We start from the raw sequence: 22,787 nt of genomic DNA on the forward strand, positions 1-22,787 counted from the left end.
ATATAGAAAAATACATGTATAATTGTAATAATATTTTAGATTATTACAGATATACTACAAACCAATTCTCTGAAATAATTCAAAAAGGATCATTTCTCTCGGTGAATTCCTTGCGGATGATTCAATAAAAGACTGTGATTCAATAAAGAACCTTAGACTAATCTGTTTATATTTCACAAATAAATGTTCAATTAAAACTTGGAGAAAATTACTTAAATCATTTTGCCGGTAAAAGTCCTCTATATGAAGTTCAAGATAGGGAGTGGGTTTTACAGGTGTTACAGATGGTATAGTTTATAGTGATAGTTTGCATACTACGGGTATTTCCTTAAACCTTCAAGATTTAAAATATTGATCTAGTTAATTTGCACAAGATTAAGTATTTTAAATAAGAAGCTAAGAAGTTCTCTGGAATATGTTTAGAACGTAATGATACCAAATCCATATCTCCTAGCATTATGTGAATCTTGCAAAATTATAATTTATTAATCTTCTTATCATATGATCAGCAGCTTTTAAAGATGTTCTACAATATTCATTTTTAAAAGCCCAACATAGGTATTTCAAACTATAAATGTTATTATCATAACTTTTATTTTCAGGACACTCAATGCTAGGATCAAGGAGTGAGTATGATGGTTTATTTTTAATACTATGCACTCTTTGAAAGACAGTAAAATATCAGATTCTAAGAATATAGTTTCTGAAACATTAAATTTAAATTATATCTACAACACTTTAAAATACATGACACTATGTTTTTCATAAATTTGTGTCATCTTTTCAAAATTACATAGTTCACTTCAACTGCTTCCCTCTTTGTTTGTACAAAATTCCGTAACATTTTGTGAAGAAAATCACTGAATTACGAAGACACAGTGGACGATGATGTGACGTAAGGGGTTACTTGGCAAAAGACAGCAATTGAGAATTTTTTGGTTGTAGTAGAACTGTTCGGAACTGCTATAACCTAAATCCTGGATCTTTGTTTCTGCCGTCCGTAATGAACATAATCTTTATGCGTATTTGTAAAGTTGATTACACCATCACCCATTCACATATGATTTAACTCGAAAGGCTTATAATAAGTGAATTCATTTTCACTCCTATAGAAAGCCCTCAAAATATTCATTATTTTGTTCTCAGAAAATATAATTGTAACATAACTAAAATCAGACATTTGAACTATATGCAACAAACACAATCATTCACCAGTATATACTCCTTCATTGGTTAATTCATATGAGTGTAACAAAAATATTGCACACAAAACAACGTTCTCACAAACTGGTGCTGAATTATTGAACACTTATTTTAAATGTTCCACACTGAATTTAATATTATCTACTCAAGACAATATAGATCTCTTCATTACTATATTTGCAGTATTCCTATATACGAAGAATTCAGTCATTAGTATTTTTTTTATTTCCCCTAACTGAGAACGTTGCACGAGAAAGAGTAATCCTCTTAACTGCAATATGTGACAGCATTGAAATATCATTAAAATAGGTACTACATACAGGGTGTTTCAAAAAGAATGACCTGAATTTAAAAGTCTGATAAAAACATACTACAAAAATGGGATAGATGGTAAAATACTCACAAAATTATCAAGTTTCAGCTGTGTTATTACAAATCCTCTATGCGTCCACCACCAGCAGAACGAACAACATCCAGACGATAACTAAATTCTTCATAAACTTAAGTTAACGAGGCCGACCTGGATCTTTGCAAAAGCATCCTGTCTCTTCAAATTGGCGATACAAACGACGAGTGTTTTTCGGTGCAGGCGAATCAGTGCTAAAATGCCGACGAAAAGCATGCTGGATCGAAATCATTGAGTCAGTCTTTGCAAACTGCAGCACACAAAACGCCTTCTGTTGAGTGAACTCAATCTTACTTCTGACTGACTGCAAATTGAGGAGACGCATCGACTGACATTTAACACAATTTTCTGAAACACTAGGCCACGAGCATTCAAACAGCACTCATTTCTTTGCCGACATGTCCCATGGTCCGTAATTATTGCCGTTCAAAATCAGGTCATTCTTTTAGAAACACGGTGTATAATACTAGGATTGTACTTTGATGTATTTTATCACCAAAACTAGATTCTCTTATAGACTTTAAACTAACGAATAGCACAAGAATATAAGATATCGGTTATAACCATAATATTGTCCAAAATTCCGTATACACATTTACGAAGCACAAAATAGGTGGTGCCTTTGAAGTACAAACGGAACCCAGTTTTTGATCTTGGAGCTTATACAATCGTTCAGTGCCGAGACTACATGAGACATGGAGCCACTACTTAACATGGGACCCGAACAACACGGAAATTTCTACCTGAAAGCGCGTCTCTCGAGCTGAAGGAGTGTATGTCAACAATCGAACAACGAGAAAGTTCTTACAAGTTCCCCTCTACAATTATTCTAGGAAGTTCTACATTTTTGTCATGTTTCGTTACTATTCGTTCGTACTACTCCTTCCAGATTTTCTTTCAGTTTAGTCTACTGACAGTTTTAATGTTTGATCAATTAACGTGTATAGCTTACAATTTAAAATTTGCTTTTAACTAATATCAATCATGTATTTATTTTAGAAAAGTTTCGGTATTCCGATTTATCAAAATGGAAGAAGAAATATGGAAGCTACAATAAACATGGAATCTATGGTGGACATGGACGCAAGCATGGAAAAAGTGGTAAAAACTTCTCTTAATTTCTACTTTGATTCTTATTTTTATACGTTAATAAGTATGCGAATGCAAACATCTAGCTTTAGGATTTTATTAAACTTACATTGATTTCTTTAAATATTAGTTTACAAATTGTATTTTTGTATTGGTTACGAATACAATAACTACTAGTTTCATATGCCTTCCTAAATATCAATTATCTATTACTTTAGAAATGCAGAATATGAGTTAGTAGTATAAGTGCTGGAATTTCCAAATATACAATATAAAGGCCAATATGTGGAAATAATCATAGCAACTAGCCGTTACATTAGAGAAATTATAGTTATGTGTAAATAGGTAACACTTTGTCATACCAACTGTATTGGATAAGAGAGTTGAAGTATATAATGTTTGTACTTCAGATTAAAGTAACTGGTTTGCGAACTAAAATTGTCAGAGAAAGATCTATAATCAATTAAACGTTTAACCATTTGTACTGTTTGGTTTAAGTATGAGATTGTTTCTTGGAATTGTGAGTAACAAGATGCTTTTCATCATATGTTAAAGTTGTTTCTCTCTAAAATGTATTAACTACGATGGTAACCAACTGTTACTTTGAAATGATTGTCAAGGTTGTTGGAACAGTTCTATTTCAAGCTACATTAACGGATGAAACCGCATTGCAACTTTGGACCCCACTTCCTGGTTAATAACGTACATCGTGAAATGAGATCCTGCGATTCGAATCTTGTCCCGAAATCATCGTATTGAAAAATAAACACACTGCTGAACAAGACTGCACTTAATATAAAAACACATTTACACGTGACGTTTCGATCTTCTAGCCAAGATCCTCATCAGACGTACACTCGTATTGTGTGTCATCGTATTGAATAATACAAAAGTAAATGCTAGTATAACAGAATTTTAAAAGAGACAAATATAATTCAACGTTTCCACTCGATTTTTTTTATTTATTGGTGTTCTAATTCCGTGTATATTTAAGGACATATACTTACTTTGTATATCCATATTTATCTCATATATTGAAATAAAATCTGAGCAAATTCATCATATTTGTTTCGCTTCAGATTCAGGATTGATGTTCTCCTTTCTGTAAATCCATAAAGGTAGTGATCATTTAATTTGAATTGATTTAAGAACACACACTTAGAGCTAGGCTTCCAGTATGAATTACAGCGAAATTGAAGAAATAATACTTACCACTAAAAATTATAATCCGAAGGGTAGTAACAGAGACAAAAATTCCTAGTAGCAATGGCTTCTTTTAAGATTATTATGTTAATGCGAATCATAAATGGAACGACATTTAACTGTCTTTGACTCTTTTGTTATTTCTGTTCTGGACTCTACTACTATTCTTAGATATTTTAATCATTTAACTCACTTCTCGAAATCTTGTTCTTTGTGGAAATCTTGCAATCTTTACATTTCTTTCTTGGTAAGTTTTAAAGATTTATGTTACTCTATCATCTTGCATGCTTTATAATTACATAGACTATTTGTTTTACCAAAACATTAGTTTGCTTGTTCACATTTTTATGGCACTTTATGCCTTAACATGCTCTCCTTTTACAATAGTATTAAGCCAATAAATACGTAAAAGGTGAGTCATCAACACACAATATCAATACAGGTTTTACTTCGATTTTTCAAGTCTCATCTTCCTTTTCAGATTGTCAACAATCACTCACGTAAATTCCGTGCAACATGTTTTCAATAGTCTAGATACTGACAACAAAACTCATATAGCAGTAATGTATACAATATCAAAAGAAATGAAATATAATCTTTATTGTACTTGTGTCTTTCATAGAAAGATGTTAACATGTATGATTAATTGTAATAACTTCGATAACATACTTATTTCTAATTAAATCTGACAGTAACGGTAGGATTTTAGCAAGTATCAATATTCAAATCACATATTTCCATTTAAGTCTCACCCCTCACTAAAGGAAAAATGTCGCCTCTATTCAATTAAATTTTAAAACCTTCTCAGCATCTTATACCTATGATTAAGGCATTTATTTTCGATCGATGGTTACTACTTAAAAGAAAATCTATCACTGGGTAATCATCTATGTCAATACAATCCCAAAGAACACAAGAATATGTCGTCGAAACGTAATCGTCCCTTAAATTTGACACCTGTAAAAGAAACCACGCGACCCATTTCGATATCAATTCAGATCAGACAGTCAGTGATCCGATATTCAAGACGTGATAAGAAGACCGATGGACGATTAGTCGCCAAGTAGGAGTCAACATTTAGACAATACGCTAAACTTTTTTCAATTAATTACTTCGAATTACTCAAACAGGAGGTTTGAAAGTTTGATTTGACCACGAATGTTACCTTTATTTCCAATCTAGTTTTTCAGGTTAATACCAAACATTATTCACACTTGGAGTTGACAAGAGAAAAATTCAAAATATGTTTGTATGCTCAGAAACACTATTTCGTGTGAGGTTGCTTAAAAGAAATATTTTAAGGTTTAAAGCAATAAAACATGTAGTATACATATAATGAACTTTTGCTAATGTTCCTCTCGGTCAGGCTCGAAAAATCCTGGTCGCCATGGCAACTGTAAATATGAGTTCGGCGCCTAGATACGTTAAATAATAAATATGTAGGTCCATGTATCAAATTGTATTTGTATTACATTGTATTTAGTTATGTATGGTGTGTGGACTGTATATATATATAGTAGCAAGTCTTTAACTTTTATGCTAGTTCTTAGTAATTTTAAGAGTATTCAAGTAAATTACAGTAATAACATACTTTCAAATTAGGAGAGAAAGCCACGACAGAAAATTCCCTATCCTCCAGGTTGGGTGTTGACGTCAGGTATTAAGCTGGGTATAAAAACATTTGCCAAATCAAACACGGATAGAGAAGGGAATGTGAGTGAGAAAGAGCCTAGGGCGTAACCCAAAAAGAGACCCAGGGCTACCCCTTAACAGTGGATAGAAGAAACTAAAAAAAATGATTCCAAGCACAGTAGAAGATAGCATAGAAACGTGGAGCGTTCGAACCTTGATAGATAGGAGCTTTGAGTTATCGAAGACGCTGATGAGAAGAGTCAGCATAGCACAAATCCAAGAGACTAAATGGAAAGAGTCAAGATCAAAGGAAATAGGAAATACAACCTTATATATATACGAGGAACAGCAAACGAAAGAATGGTGTTGGAATTATCTTAGATAAGAATATGAAGCAAAATGGTGGACGTGGAGAGAGTAAACGACAGAATTATAGTAATGCTCATGCTAGGAGAATGAGGAGCCTTGAATATAATAAGCGCCTATGTCCCGCAAGTTGGGTGTGGTGCAGAAACAAAGCAAGAATTTTGGATGGAACTAGATAGTACTTTGCAGAATTATTATATGAGAAGGTTGCTCTACCAGATCTAAATAAGCATGTGAGACGATCAAGATCAGGATATGAAATAATACATGGAGGATATGGATTGGAAAACAGAAATAAGGAAAACAAAAATATACTGCGAGTGGCAGCAGCATACGATCTATTTTTCCTGAATACCTTCTATAAGGAAAAGGAAAACCACCTACATATGAGAGTGGCACTGCAAGGTATCAGATCGACTTCAGCTTATTGAGCCGACAACACCTAAATAACGCAAAGAACTGCAAAGCTATATCAGATGAAAGCCTAACGGAGCAGCACAGCGCCTTGTAAAAAAAAAAGTTGGAATAAGATGGCAAAATGTTCTTGTTCGAACGAAAGGGTGGAAATTAGATGAGGCAAGTGCCGAAAAGATTCAAAAGGACAATACCATATACCAAGTATTGAAAATAAAGGAAGTTAATCGTACAAGAGGAGTGGACCAAAGTATCAATAATACTCAGGAAAAAAGCAAAAATGTTGTGGAAGAAACAAAAAGAAAAGAGAAAACATGCGTCCTCATTGATAAGGAAACATGGTGTTGGAATAAAAGGAAACATATGTTGGAGGTCGCAATTAAAGTGGGACTTTATCACGGATCTAGTCTTAGCCCATACCTTTTTGTAATAGCGTTGGACGAACTTACCAAGAATATCCACGAGCTAGCACCTTAGAATATGCTATTTACGGATGACATGGTGTTGGTAAGTGAGACTAATGCAGTTCTTCTAGAGAAATGAAAGGGATGGAGAGAAACATTGGAGAGGAATGGGCTTAGAATTATTAGAACTAAGAATATTTACATTGTCCTCTTAGGAAAAATATAATGGAGAACAAAAGAATATAACTGGACGAAAAAGAGGCGGCAACCATGAAGAAATTCAAGTACTTAGGATCAATTCTACAAGACAATGCAGGAATAAAAGATCTAAAGAGCAAAATTAGCAGCGGTTTGACGAAATGGGGAGAAGAGTCAGGAGTGTAACAGTAGGATAGAAATAGGCCTTAAAGAAAAAAGTTTTCTTTAAAAAAACAGTAGTGAGACCTGCCTCATTATACGGAGTGGAATGTTGGACAACAAAGAAGAGAGAGGAACAGATGTTGCATGTTGTGGAGATCAAGATGCAGCGGTGGATGTGTCGAGTGACGGGGAATGACAAATTTAAGAATGAATTAATCCGGAGAACAGTAGTAGAAACAGGTGAGACTAGCAGTAGAAAAACTGAGCAGACTGAGATGGTTTGGGTATATAAGAAGAACATATTAGAAATACATAGCTCACCGAGGAGCTCCTATAGAATTGAGTGAGAAATGAAATCAAGACCGCCCAAACAAGAAGTGGGGAGATTGTTTTAAGAATGATATGGTGCAATGTGTTGTCACAGCAGATATGACACAAGATAGAAACAGGTTGAGAGCTCCCAGCTGACTGGGAAAAGGCTTAGTAGAAGAAGACTGATGTATTATTATGCTTAATCTGCTTTAGTATTTGTTAAGAGATTTTTTTCATCTCCAGAAATGCAGACTTTCTTTACAAATAATGTTCTCCTACGTTAATAAGTAATTAACGATAATAATAATAACAATACATTTAATATTTTAACCACTAGCTCACTAATGGTAATTGAGAGTTCTTCAAACCCATATATCTTATGTAATTTTCTTATTAACATCGTAAAAACTATTGGCTTTAATACCCTAATTGTACTATATATTTATATGACACATTTCATTTTTTACGTCGCTAAGGTTACAATTTCGTTTATTAGTTTACTTGAAGTTTATAGGCTTGTTCAACGACAAGACTATATGAGACCTAGAACTACTACTTAGCATGGTATCTGAAGTACGTGAACTTCCATCTAAAATTCAACACTGGCCAGCCGAGCCCAAAGCGTATATGCTAACAATTTAACCACAAGAAAGTTCTTACAACTTTCTCTCTACTATTATTCTAGGAAGTTCTACATTTTTTCCCATGTTCGGTTAATATTTGCTCCTTTCAAACCTTCCATATTTACCTTCATTTTAAATTTACTTGACAGTATTAATAAATAATCAAATAACATATATAGCATCCAATTTTAAATTTATTTTTAATATTAATGTCAATGATGTATTTATTTTAGACAGGTATTCTTTAAGAAAAAAGAAGCTTAAACACGGAAGTATCACTGGATATAGACACAAGCATCGAAGTGGTGGTAAAAACTTCTCTCAATTGCATTTCTGTTACTTATATGTTAAAAAGTAGTGTATGCAAATATCTAGCAATAGTGTTTCGTTGGAATTATGTGGTTTTCTTTTAAATATTAGTTTACAAATTGTATTTTTGCATTAGTTTAAGAATTCAGAAACTGATAGTTCCTGAACAATGAAGATGAAGTACATAATGCGACTACTTCAGATTAAAGTAACTGGTTTGCAAGCTACAAGTGTTAAAGAAATATCTATAATCAAGAAAAACTATGAAATGCTATACAGTTTTGCTTAAGCATGAGGTTCTTTCTTGTGATAGGAAATAACAGTAAGATTTTCTTCATACGCTAACATTACTTATCTCTCTCAAATGTATTAGCTACTACAGTAACAAATTGTTACTTTGAATAGACATTTAACATTGTTGCAACAGTTTTACTTGAGGGTAATATAACGGATAAAACCACTTACGAACTTTGGAACTGAAGTACTGCTTAATAATATTCATAATGGAATGAGATCTTGAAATTCGAATCTTGACTCGAAATCATGATCTTGAATGATACGGAAGTAAATGCTAAGTAAACTGAGTTTCAAGGGATGCAAGTATAATTCAGTGATTTCCATTAAATCAAAGCTTCACTTATGTTTTTTTATTTGGTTTTAGTTTCTTAGGGCCAATTATACCATCTTCTGATATCTGTCTGATATAAATATCCTCCTGACATTTTACCGATAAGTGTTCTACAATGTCCTGATAACAATCAGGTGGCTGATAAACCCTATCAGCTGGTTGGTACTTTGACAGGAAGTTCAATTGCCTGTTAACAGCTATCAACTACTTGTTAGTTCTCGTGTGTAGTGAATCATGGACGAAATCGAAGAATTGTTGATGGTATCCGAGGACGATGAAGAGATTGTTCAATATATAGCGAGGCCTAGAAGACCATTTTAGCTCGAATATATGCCAATTTATAACGATAAGTAGTACCCGTTGGCTACAAGTCCCCGCACATAAGCGCCATGTAATTTGTGTAGTTAGAAGATGAAGATATATATTCTATATAAAATATAGAGTTTAATTATTGAAATTGAATCATATATAAAAACATATCTAAATTATTAATCTAATTTACATATTTTTAGAGGTGGAATATCAAATAAATGAATTAATTAAAAGCTCAGGTTGTAAGGACAAACAGCAATTTCATCCCTAGTTACCTATTCATCTGTAGAGAAATCAGACAGTAACGATAGAATTGTGCATGTGTCAATATTCGCATAGCGTATTTGCATTTAAATCATGCTTCTCTCTAAAGGAAGGAAAAATATTGTTTCTCAGCAATTAAATTATATACTTTTTCACTATATCATATATATGAGTGTGGTAGTTATTTTCTATCAATGGTCACCACTTCAAAAAACTGTATTAATTTATAATCATCTATGTCAACACGTTCACACAATCCCAAAGAACAAAATGATAGGTCATCGATGTGTAAACATCCTCATGTTAGTAACACCTATAAAGCAAACTGCAGGACTCATTTCGATATCTGGTCAGATCAGGCAGTCAATGGTTCATCGATAAAAAAGCTGATTAGAACACCAGTGGACAATTAGTCGCTTAACAGTATCCAACAGTTAGACAATAAGCGGATTTTCTTTTTATAGATATCTTCCGACTGTTGAATCTTCATCGGGATTTGTATTTACCAGTATTTGTACGATATAATGTTAAAATGTGAAGATTGCTAGTCCACTTGTAACTTATCTAAAGTAGTAACTAGTAATGGCTAATATTAATTTAATATTATTTTACCAAGGTGTATTCTTTTTCCCATCACTGGGATTTAAAGACATTATTTTCATATCATATTTCTTCAATAAGCTGAATGTTTACTCCTTTTATAACTTCTGCAGTACTGAAAGTTTTGAAACATAGAGCACTTGTCAATTGAATATGTAAATAATTTCAGTGTATATATAGATTGCGTAGAAAAATTACTCAAATTTCCTTCGTGTTGCTTGCATATAAAGGGGAACTATCACATTTAAGAGGCACACAAATTGAAACTCGTAGGTTGCATACAATGCAAAATTTGTCTTTCTTTGAAAATATTAGAAATATTTTCCCCTTTCTAAACAAACTAGTGTTAATAAGTTTTAAAAATATTATAGGGTATTCATTTCTAATTTCATGCTAGTATGCGTGAATTACTACAGTGAAATATAAGTCAACCAAACTATACTGTAATATAAATTTTATTTACATTTTATTTCAATTTTCCCTAAAAAGTGTGAACATAATTTGTTAATAAACTTTGTTACTTATTTTACAGATGGATCGAACGGAGAAGGAGGTAAGGAGATAATAATTTAGCATAGTTTTACATCAGCAAATATGTACGTTGTATTTTATACTAGAGAGTAAAATTAAATTATCAGACATATACATAGAACAAAATATTATTTTAATATGCGCAACTTTAATGTAAGTCTAGCATACTTGTTACAACCAATGTGCTCTAATACAGTTTTGAATAGATTCGGTGTGGTCCTTAGGTTTGTGACGGAGTCTCAGTAATGTATCTTTTATTATCGTATGTAAAACGAAGTGTTAATGTCAATAATTTTGAACTCTATATAATGTTGGAATGGATAAATTCAGAGAAAGAACATCTACTGTAGGTTGTATCGAAAAACCTTTTTTTCGAAATGTTAAGGTGAATAGTGCGGAAAAATGGGCATTTGTAACAAAAAAGATGCCTGATTTTTTTAAAGATCTTTTGGAGATCTTTTAGATGCTGTGCATCGACCTTGAAGTTTTGATAGTAAGTTGAGTATGGAACCCGCACAACAATTTCACAAAAATTTCATTATTTGACTATATTTATGTATTTCTCTGCATTGTGGTTGTTTATTGTTTTGTTTGTCACAAATATGTTAAATTCATGCTTCATGGGTGGTTTCCTATGCTGTTTACTTATGCTTTTGGACAAAATTTGTCAATTTTAGGCTAAAAATTTCTTTTATTCTATTGATATATTCCAATTGAGTTTGACTTTGTGTTCTATTTGCAAGTTTTCCAATCTAAAAAACTAAATACAGGAAATTGAAGAACTATTAGTAATTAGGAAGTAAAAACTTCCACCGCATCGCTTATTTTCGTAGCTTATGCTTTAAAAACAACCCAGAGCCCACCACGAGAATCTGGCTGGGCTACGAGTTCCACTCACCCTAAATTATGTTGCCAAACATAAGTTTACTAAAAAGGAGGTCAAAACTTTACTTTAGTTTTCTCCTTAGATTTTATAGTCGGTTTTTGTGCGAAATATCGGCATATGTCCTTTATATTTCAATTACACTTTGATGTAGCCATCACGTGCACTGATGCCGACAACGGAAGAAGCATGACCTGTAATGATTTTCACAAATCGTTCCACTCCTTGAGTGTAAGAGGAAAAAGCTTGAATTCACGCTTTCTTGTTTGTTTTAAGATAGTCATCAACTTCTTCATTTGTAATATTATTGATCAACGAAGGCAGCAGTTGTTCAGAGGGATGCGGTGTACTTACATACAGCCCCAGTACTCAGCATGCAGTCGCTAACCACCGCAACTGTATTTCCTATAACATATTTAAGCACGGACCAACAATATATTTTGTTTATATGCTCATCTGTTTCGAAGGGTGTTCGTATAGCGAGGAATAAGTCCAGACCACTCGTTCAGCCACGGTGACCACTTCTCCGCACAAATGACCACTTTTATGCACTACCCACCTTAACATTTCGAATCTTTTTTCATACACCTTAATGTACAGTTTCATTTGAATGATTTCTGTCAACCTTCTAATGTGATAGTGGTTCGTATTTCCGTTAATATAGAAAGTACTACAATGGTTTTGTTAACTTGTTAATTGATTACGCTAGGTTCTACTAATAAACTTGTTGTTCTTTTTGAGTCTTAGAAATAACGTCTACTTGAAGGGTAATTTCCTCCTACTAAATGGTTATAGCCTGCGTATAGTCTTCTTCAAAATACGAACATGTAAAAGGTAATATTTGCTATATGATTTCAAAGTCTGTGAAACTATAATAAAAACTTCTTTCAACTTGCAATGAAATAAAATAATTTGTATCAAAATAAATCAAACGCTGATGTTGTGAGAAAGCTAAAACACGTAAATAGGAAATAACTAAAAAGAAGCACAAAAAAGTGCTCAATTGTTTTCAGAAAGGAAAAATAAAGGAATTTTTTACTTATCTCAAGTGAAAATTCAGTGTGCTCAGTTTTGTTGGAAACTATCCTCCGTTATTGATCCTAACCTTTACCTCGGTGAAAGTAATTTCTTATTTGTAATGGTATGATTCCAAATTTAATTTTTGATGGTCTCATGACGTGCGATAATTACATTAGTACTCTTTTTAAAGAGTTCTAAGGTCCCTTTGTTCATTTTATTACTATGCGTAAGGCACTGAACGAATTGTCATTTGATTATTATGCTGATACATACTTGAATGAGGGTATGTTTAAATAAATAACAAAGTAAAGTCCGGATAGGAAAAATTTTGTCCATGAGCTTTCAAGTCGAGAATGTCCTGAAACAAGGAGATGTGTTGTCACCATTGTTATTCAACTTTGTTTTCGAGTAAGCTATAAGTAAAATCAAATATAGCAACCAGGGCCTAGAGTTATGGCATTCGCCAAATTATGCCGTATGCTGACGATGTAACTTTAATAGGGATAATAGGAGAACAATATAAGGAAATGCAGAGGAGTAGTTAGGGGTGGTTACTTCTGGCGCAATTTGGACCCTTTTTTCGAACCAGATTATTTAGATATAAAAATGAATGAAGTAGCGTTATGCGCAAAAGTGAAGAACAAGTATCTATTTTATATTTAATAAATGAAGAAGTGCATTACTTGTAACGAATTAAAACAATACCAAGAGTTCTCTAGAAATGGTAATACAAGACGCAATGAGTGCAAAGCATGCTATAATAAAAAGAAAAGAGAGAAATATAACAATAGTGAAGTTGAAGAAGTAGGTGATGATTTTGAGTTTAGAGCTTTTGAAACATATATTCTCACAAAGAAAGAACTGAACTTAATACAGAAATACCCAAATATTCCTAAGAAGAGACCAGATGGTGTATCTCTATTTTGGTGGAAGACCGTTAAGGACGGCATAAGATTAAAATGTATAAAGGAGTTTGAAATCGAAACAGCTCCAGAACCTCTTCCACAACATTTTAGAGAACGGTTTCCTTTTCCTCAGTATAAACATTTGATTAAGCGAGTGATAAGTCTTACCAAAGTTGTTCCTAATAAAGGTTTTACAGTTACTGACAATGAGATTTTTATTAATGATACAGTGTTCGGGATAAAATATATTGTAGATGATAAGAGCATTTTCTTTCAATAGTTCTTGCTTTTACTTCTGGCGCATTTTCCTCCCTCCAAATATTTTTGACCAGCGCAGAAGAAGCCAGCTAATTATAGAAAGTTAGACGACGCAAAGTATTCCCCTAACTACAATGTTAAAGTGAGACTGAATATGCTTTTATGACATTTGAAATCATAAAAACTTACATCTAAAACTTATAACTTATAGAGCTATCTTTGATTGAAAAAATGGTTTTTGTTTGATCGAAATCGGTTCAGAAATAGCCGAATTATAAGAAGATAAAGTTTAGTATGTCGCATAGGCTTTTATCACATTTAAAATCATAAATAAATTTTCAAAGTAAAAAGCAGCAAAACCTGTGCACAGGTGGACCTGAGAGGACTTACGCCTTTCTCTTATTTGTTTGTTTGGTTTGCTTTTGGCTGCCTCTCAGGCTCCTTTTTCTGTTTGTTTCTCTTTCTGCTGCTGCTTCTGCTGCTGCTGCTTCTGTTGTGCCTCCGTTTCTCTTTCTGCTGCTGCTTCTGCTGCTGCTTCTGTTGTGCCTTCGTTTTCTTTTCCCGACTAGCGCTAGTCTCCATTCACGTCAACTCAATCTGATTTGCTTGACTTATAGATGAGAGAGTGAAAATCCTTCTTCTGGCTTGGAGGCGACTCGAACCTGCGACGTCCACGCCGATAACTACTTACAGCTGGCCAGACTGCAAGCGAGCGAGCTCGGCTAACACTACGCTCAAGAAATCAAGTGAAAATCGGTCCTTATATATGAACAAATACTTCTACAAGCAACGCCATCTATTAGCAAAGTGATAAACTACATGATATACAGCACTATCTACTGAGTAGCTGAGTAACTTCTTAGAATGTCCACCTAGCTAGCATATATAGCTAAAACATCGATGTTCAAAAAAAGAAAAAAATGTCAGTGTTGCCAACTCACTTGCCCAATATTATAGTGTTTACCCAAAATATTTTTAATAGGGTAGTCTTACGTCCCCATAGTTATAATGTGCTAACTCATCAAATAAAAAAGTTGGCAAATTTCTGATAAAAAATTATGAGTTGGTATACACTGCAAAAAATAAAATTCATAAATTTGAAAAATAAAAAATACTAGCATAATCTACATAAAATTCTAAGACTTTTTTAAAGAATAACATTTTTCCGAAAACTCAAAAATAAACCCGTAAAAAATTCCCGAAATTTTGATTTTTTCTAAAATTCTCTGTAACTTCACCGAATATTAACCGATTTTTAAAATTCAAACGACATTCGACAGAGAAATAAATTTGCCATCTTTTGACTGTATTGTGGGTTGCATACCTCTAAGGATACTATTCCGAATTTGTTATATCTCCGTTGTTTATTAACCGATTTTCAAAATTCGAACGGTAGTCAATAGACAAATAAATTTCCTATCTATCGAATGTCTTATAAATTGCATAACTCTAAGGATATAATTACAAAAAACTCAAATAAATCTCTTATTTATACATGTATCTTTAAAATTTAAATGACATTCAAAAGTACTGCTTCTCCTTATGTATTGTGTATGTTTAAAGATCTCAGTTTTATGGCTTTATCACCATAAAACACTTAGAACATACTTAAAATTACAAGTTCGGATACTGATAATGGAATCTTCTGTTAATCTCGTTCTCTATAGGAAACAATGACTTCTTAAACTCTGTCCACTGATCGTAATTCAAGCTGAATAGACAACCGTTAATATCAAAAACAACTTGAACTTCGGTTTGCACATTTTTCACAATTACATTGAAATTGTTAGTAAGTATAAACTTCTTTTGAGGATCCATTCTAATCACACCATTTTTTACTTCTGAGAACATATTTTTGTTCATTTTCATTCATTTTTGGATTTACATACAGAACTCAACAGTTGGATAGTTTTCTTTTAGACCAGTGTATTTGATTTTTATTCCATCTTTAACGATCTCATCAATCATTTTATCTGTTAAGTGTTTTGTAAATCTAGGTGGAAGAAATATCTTAAACTCTTCACATTCAACTAAAATGCTCTTCCCAAACTTAGTTTTAATCTTTTCTATTTTCACAATCTTATATTCTGTATTTAATTCTAATTCTCTTAATCCAATAACTTGTTTTTGCTCAAGACTTCCAAGCTTGTTTAAAAGTTCAATGTGACTCGCCATCGTATTTATTATATAGAAAATCAAAAATATTTAATCATTTTCGTCAATTTCGTTTGATGGAAAAACTTCCATAAAACAATCGTTAATGAAAACAGTTTGAGGGTATCTTTTCGATACCCTTATGCCCGTTGATATTTTGCTAACTAAAACTCTTCTACTACTTTCTCATTCTTAGGATCATATGTAAAGTTCTTTCGCCCAATTAAAATCGCATAACAAATAGTATTAGCAGCCACAACTTCAGCAAAGTCTACCACGATCTTTATGTTCGTTCTTTCATTTACCGATACATTCTTCCTCTTACTACAATTAATCACATACATTGGTCTGTTATCTATAAACTCTTTAGGGTCATAGTACATTTCGGTGTTGCCACATGTTATTCTCTTAAACGCAGTATAATCTTCGTACATCTTAAAGTAATCCTTGTTAGCAATATCTAAGTTTCTTGATTCTTTTGGAAATACCTCATTCCTCCCATTCTTAAGATAGATATTCTTCACCTTACAATGATCAAACTTACTTGCATCTGCTGTTTGTTTGCCACTTCTATCAGTTTGGAACATTACAACTACGAAATCAGGCATATCAAATTGTCTAGAATTAAATTGAGTAGTAACATCAAACTCCAAGAAAGAACCTACAACAGTCTTCTGAACACATTGATAAGTATGGAATGAAAACATGATTTTGGGTTCTTTAAGAATATTCAATTTTAACTTGTTTTCGTAATTAGACTCATATTCAACAATAGGCATTCTTATCTCCATACTTTTAATTGTTATTTTCCCATCGTGAGGAGCTGCTCCCGATCCAGTCCATTTGTACAAGACATCGTTATTGTTGTTAGCTTTTGTAAATGTTATTCTCAATCCGCCTTTCCACATAACCTCTTTATAATCACTTAAGAAGCCTGGAATTAATCTCAATGGATACAAAACACTAAAGTTCTTTCTTAGACCAAGTTTATCATCTGTTTCAAATCCTGCTTGTTTTAAATATTCAACTTCTGGCTTGGAAATCTTTAATGTTCCGACAGCTGTAGATGTAATTCCAGGTAGCTCGATTTTATCTATAACAACTCCATGCTTTCTAACCTCAATTTGAGAAAAGAAGAATGGGAAGAAGTTATCTACAAGTTTTATAGTATCGTTTGCACCAAATGTTCCTCCAGCTGATGCACCAACAACTTCAAAAGTCATATGACAATCTGCTTTGTGTGGGTGTATAAAACCATCCCCCACGTTGAAATCGAACTCAATATCTTTGTTAGCTTCATTCAAATTATTAAATGTTCTTGTGTTAGCTTTAAAACTCTGTAACTCATAACTCTCAATATCCATTTATTATAAAGAAAATCTTGAAACAGCGCTTTATGGTAAACACCATCAAGCTATATAAATGTTAGCATTGTCGTAAAGTCGACCGAGGAAAAATTTTCTGAAACTTATAACCCCCATCCCAACTTAACCTTAGCATTCATAGCAGTACCAACCCCAAAAGCAGCTAATCGTTCACCAATTGGCGCATCACTACTAAATGCTCTTTTCCATGCTTTAGTTTCCAGTTCCTTATCTGCAATATGTCTCGACTCTGTATCTTTATTGTCTCTGTAGTATATATCGTGTTCTTTACAGGCCTCATCTAATGGGTTAATACCTTCATCACCTCTTTCTAACCTTTCTTGAAGCTTCGTAAAAGGCCCACAAAATCTGAAGCCAGGTATATGTATCTCTGGTATCCCCTTCATGTTTAAGATCTTATTCATTAGTCCTTTTCCAAGCTTCTCATCATTCCAGAATCGTGGTGGTAACGTATTTAAGATCTTAATCAAATAACCTATGCCTTTTGGATCATTAGGAATAAATTGCGAAAGCTTATTATTAATCATACTCACTATACCTACTTTCTCATTGTAAAAGTTATGATTTCCAGCCCTTTCTTCTCCATCTATAACTATTAACCGATCAATTAACTTTCTCACATCATCCATCCATACATATTCTTTAGGTATCTCTGTATATTGTTTAATTCCTTCACCACTCCTTTTAGGCGTCGTGTTCTTTTTAGGAGTTGGGGGTAAAGTTGGTTTAATATAATTATCCCAAATAGGTTTGATAATATTATTGTACTTTGAACCTCTACTAGATGCTACCTTTTTATCTCGATTATATTTTTGGAAGGCAGCATCTGAGTCTATTATTATTTCCTTGTACTGTTCAAAATCATCATCATCATAATCTTCAATGGTTTTACTAGTATTCGTCGTTAACAATTCCCACAGACCTTCTGTTCCTTTATAAGTTTTACCATTAATTATCAAATCATCACCATTCACTTTAACTTCCAAATTTCCTATCTTGTTTATTATTTTTCCATCTTCTTCTACAGTTCTTATTCCAAACACAGTATCATTTCTTTTACTATAATATTTCGTTGCAATCTTACCAAATGACTGTGCTGTTGTTAAAGGTTCTACTCCTTCCACTTTGTCTTTAATTTGTTTTCTCATTTGTTTTATTTCCCCCGTTATAGGCGTATCACTACTACTTGGAGAACTATCATAAGTTATCTTTTTAGGTGTTTCTAGTAGACTAGGATCTATTGAAGCCGTCTTATGTGCAACTGGAACAAGTTCAGTTATTAGATTTTTATTTTGTTCTGCTACTTCTTTGATCTCACTTCCCAAGTTTTGAATAGCATCAATTACAGGTTGCTCTTGTGTCTTAAATTTATCGTATATACCTGCTCTTTCTTTCTTCCAAGATTTGAATCCCTTTATCAAGAACTCCTTCAGCTTAATATTCTTATCAATTTCTTTCTCATCCATTTATTGTATAGCAAACGAACAAACGTCAATGAACGTCAATGAACGTCAATAAACGTCAAAGAACGTCAAACGTTAAAACGTAAAACGTCAATGAACGTCAATGAACGTCAATAAACGTCAAAGAACGTCAAACGTTAAAACGTAAAACGTCAATAAACATCAAACGTCTATAAAGTGTTTTATCTTGTTCCTATACTTACCATTGTTTACCTTCCTTGTCATATCAATTACTATGAAACCATAATCTTCTTGCCAACATTTTGAACATATCTCTTTAAATTTATCATAAGACATATCTCCTCCAACAAACTCATTATACACATGTTTAAGATTAGTATCATCTTGCCTGAATATACATAGGAAGTTGACGTTATCTCTTATAAGCTGTTTAGGTACTTTTGAATATGTTTGTGCAAGATAGAAACAGTCTAAATGTCTATGCCTACCTCTTGTAAAGTAATTTCTAACAGTATCTTGATTCTCTAAAATGTAATCGTCAAACACAACAACAGAGTATTTTTCACATTCATCAATAGGCACAATAGAATCATTACCGCTTAAGAACGTTGCTATTTGTTTCTTAAACTTTAGTTCTGCTTTCTCAAATCGATCTTTTAACTGCTCATACTTTGGCTGATTCATGCTTTTAGAATATATGTAGAAGTAATTGTTGTTTAACCAACCTGGCTGTAATAAGAAGTTAAATAACAAAAAAGTTTTACCACACGCCGACGGACCCACGATAAGACAACGAATATCATCAGGTATAAGCTCTCCATTTCTTTTCTTAGCTGTTGTTTCTTTTATCATCTCTTTTACATCCCAATTAATAGTTTTCTTACTCATTTATTATAGAGAAAATCGACTCTTTTATGATCTTATATCTTTAAGTTGTTCTCTAATCTTAAGCAACGTATCTTTTATATATTCACCATCCATTTCACCATTCAATGTTATTATCATCTCTAACTGTTCTTTAAATGAGTTAATACAAGTGACAATGGTTTTATATTCGTCTTTTCTTTTGCTTATGTTTAACTTCGAAGACAAACCTGTTATTATAGCACTTCCAGTTGCAAGAGATGTTGTTAATATTGAGTAAATTGTTACAGGTATAAAAATATTAATAAACCCAGTTGTTGCAGAAAGAATAACCGACAACGTGATCAAAGTGTAGTATGCATATTTAACAATTCGTAGTTTTCTCTTTTTCTTCTTTAAACTGCATTCTAACTTTCGAATGACATCTTCTATTAACTTGATTACTTTCTCTCTTGGAATATCTCTAGGTAAATCAAACTCATTCATTTATTATATAATAAATGGCTAAGGTATTTAAGCTAACGAGTGATACTTCTGTTTTAAAGAAGAAACTCCATTACGAATTAGACAACAGTAACAACTATTTAAGCATAGGACTAGTTGGGTTTTACAGTACATATCTGACACCAAACATAACAACACAAAAAAACAGTTTCTCATATGGTGATAGACAAGTTTTTATACCAGAAGGACAATACAGCTTAAACAGTCTTAATGAATATTTAAAATCTCAATCCATCAGCATAACATTATCAGAAGATCATTTAAGAAATAGAGTTAAAATTGAAACTGATAGTAATGATGTTACAATTGGGAGTATAGGCACTGTCCTCGGGTTTAATGTTTTTGAAGTTTTAGAAAAGAACAAAACACATATTGGAAGTAAGTTGCCAAAGTTTCATCCGTTTGATACTATAAATGTTCACTGTAATATAGCAGATGGCATGTTTGTTAAAGATACAGAATACACACATAGAGAAACAGGGATCATAGCATCATTCAAAACAGATGCCGAGTTCAAACATAGTATTATTTACGAGCCTACTTATCCATTATTTTTCCCTATATCCAAAGACAAGGTTGATAATTTTGAGATAAGGATAACAGATGAGAATGATTCCTTAATTGATTTTGGTGGAGCAACAACAACTGTACTTTTGCAAACTAAGATTTTCTCTTAGATAAATAGGAAGATGTGTTCTATTAAAGGTTGTATGTTTAGTGTTCCTTATAACGAACTAAAGGATTTAAATATTGATCATGTATTAACAAAAAAACAACTTAACGATAAAGCCAAGAAAATTAAAGAAGGTAAAGGAATGGATTTAACTTTAACTACTGCACAAATGAAAAAGATTAAGAAAGAGCATATTGGCGGTTTTATCTTTACAATTCCAGCCATTCTAGCAGCTTTAGGAGCAGTTGGCTCATTAGCAGGTGGTGCAGCAGCGATTACTAAAACTGTATTGGATGCTAAGAAGAATAAACAAGAACTTGAAGAACAAAAAAGACACAATATGGCTATGGAAGAAAAGCAGGGAGCAGGTAAACCAAAGAAGTCAAAAAACTAAAACCATTGACCAACTTCGATATAGAGAGGTTGGCTAAAGAATTAAAGATAAAACGATTTAGAGGTGTATTTATGAGTGATGAACTTCCACAGAAACCCCATGTACATGAGTGTGGTGTAGTTAACCTTGATAAATCAGAAAACATTGGTACTCATTGGATATGCTATTGGAAAGATAACAACATAAAGTACGTGTTCGATTCTTATGGTGGTGTTCCTCCTAAACAACTAGTACAATATCTTGGTACCGAAAACTTACTTTACAATGACGAACGAATACAAGACTTTAACTCAGTTATATGCGGTCATCTTTGTGTTAAGGTTTTAAATCTTCTAAATCAAGGGTATTCTTTTAGCAACGTTATGTATATGATTAAAAATGATTAAGTGCTTTTATGGTTTGTATCCATAAAAGTTTTGCTTTAAGATAAATATGGAAGCTATACACAATAGATTTTTAGATTATTTTGAGAAGCATGAGGATGAACTCGATGCACTAGATAGATATAATTTTTATCAGTATTTTCAGAATGTTAGCGAGATAGACTTAAAAGATAAAGACAACGTATATAATGTTATTGATCTATGGAAAAGGTTAATACCAAAATTTTTGTACACGGAAGAAGAGTTGGAAAAGTTACGTCCAATAATTACCTTAAAGGACTTGTCGAATTATAGCTCTAGACCATTACAATGCAGTTATTGTGGTAGTAAGTCATTAACAAAAGGTATGAGTAGATACATTTGTGATGATTGTTTTGTAGAGAGTGGTTGGGTTTACGATACTAATGAAGGAATGAGAGCTGCTTGTGCGAGAAAACCATGGTACGATACTACAAAAAGATTTAAGTTACAGTTATCTCGTTTGCAAGCTTTACAGGATAGAATTATTCCCGAAGAGGTGCTCAAGGTGTTAAATGATGAACTTAGAGATATACTAAGAGATTTAATATCAACAAAAGATGTTCTAGAAGTACTAAAGAAAAACAAATACACAAAATATTATGATGATGTCTATTTAATACACTATCACCTTACCGATCAAAAACCATTAAAATTACAACATATGGAGGAAGCACTTATAAACGACTTCGAAAACTTACACGAGGTCTTTAGGAAGCTGTATCCGGAAAGAGCATTGTTTATTAACCTGAAATGTGTATTGCACTATCTGTTGAAAAAGCATGATGTTCATGTTGATATTGATTTTAAACGCTCACCTAGACAAATAGAGATGTTAAAGAAATGTTTTGAAAAACTAGGATGGACATTTTCTGTATAATAAATGAGTATGGATATATTTGCTAATGTTAAAGATAGAAAAGGTGATGTTGATATTAGTGAAGAAAAATTAAAATTGTTGGAGAATTTAAATGATGTTGTTAGCGTAAGTCAACTTAGGTCAATAGAAACCCAATTAGAGAACGATAGAAAACGATTTGAAGATGCATTAGAAACGTTACAAGACACATACATAAAGAGAGAAGATTTTCAAAAGATTAGGATGGATACTACTAAATTGGTTATGCAGAAAGAAACCATGCCTCTACTATATCGATTAAGAGCCAAAAACGTTAAGGAGCCAATCTTTAGAATATTTAATCTCTCTAACGGTTACAAATTTCTCTATAATGGGAAAATAATGCACATGGACTTAAGTTTGGATAA

General features: G+C 32.7%; 1 protein-coding gene across 8 annotated transcripts in view; it reads left to right on the plus strand.

The window, feature by feature from the left end:
- LOC145692694 (uncharacterized) overlaps positions 1–22,787 on the plus strand; it is an 88,896-nt gene that overhangs the window by 48,561 nt on the left and 17,548 nt on the right. For all 8 annotated transcript variants that reach the window (XM_081768087.1, XM_081768088.1, XM_081768089.1 and 5 more), the window contains 4 exons: positions 603–626; positions 2,609–2,710; positions 8,246–8,320; positions 10,658–10,678. In XM_081768087.1, the coding sequence (XP_081624213.1) occupies positions 603–626; positions 2,609–2,710; positions 8,246–8,320; positions 10,658–10,678 (222 nt within the window). The remainder of the gene's footprint in view (positions 1–602; positions 627–2,608; positions 2,711–8,245; positions 8,321–10,657; positions 10,679–22,787) is intronic.

The sequence above is a fragment of the Thermobia domestica genome, chromosome 8 (assembly GCF_964235325.1).
Source record: "Thermobia domestica chromosome 8, izTheDome1.hap1.1, whole genome shotgun sequence".
Classification (NCBI taxonomy): Eukaryota; Metazoa; Arthropoda; class Insecta; order Zygentoma; family Lepismatidae; genus Thermobia; species Thermobia domestica.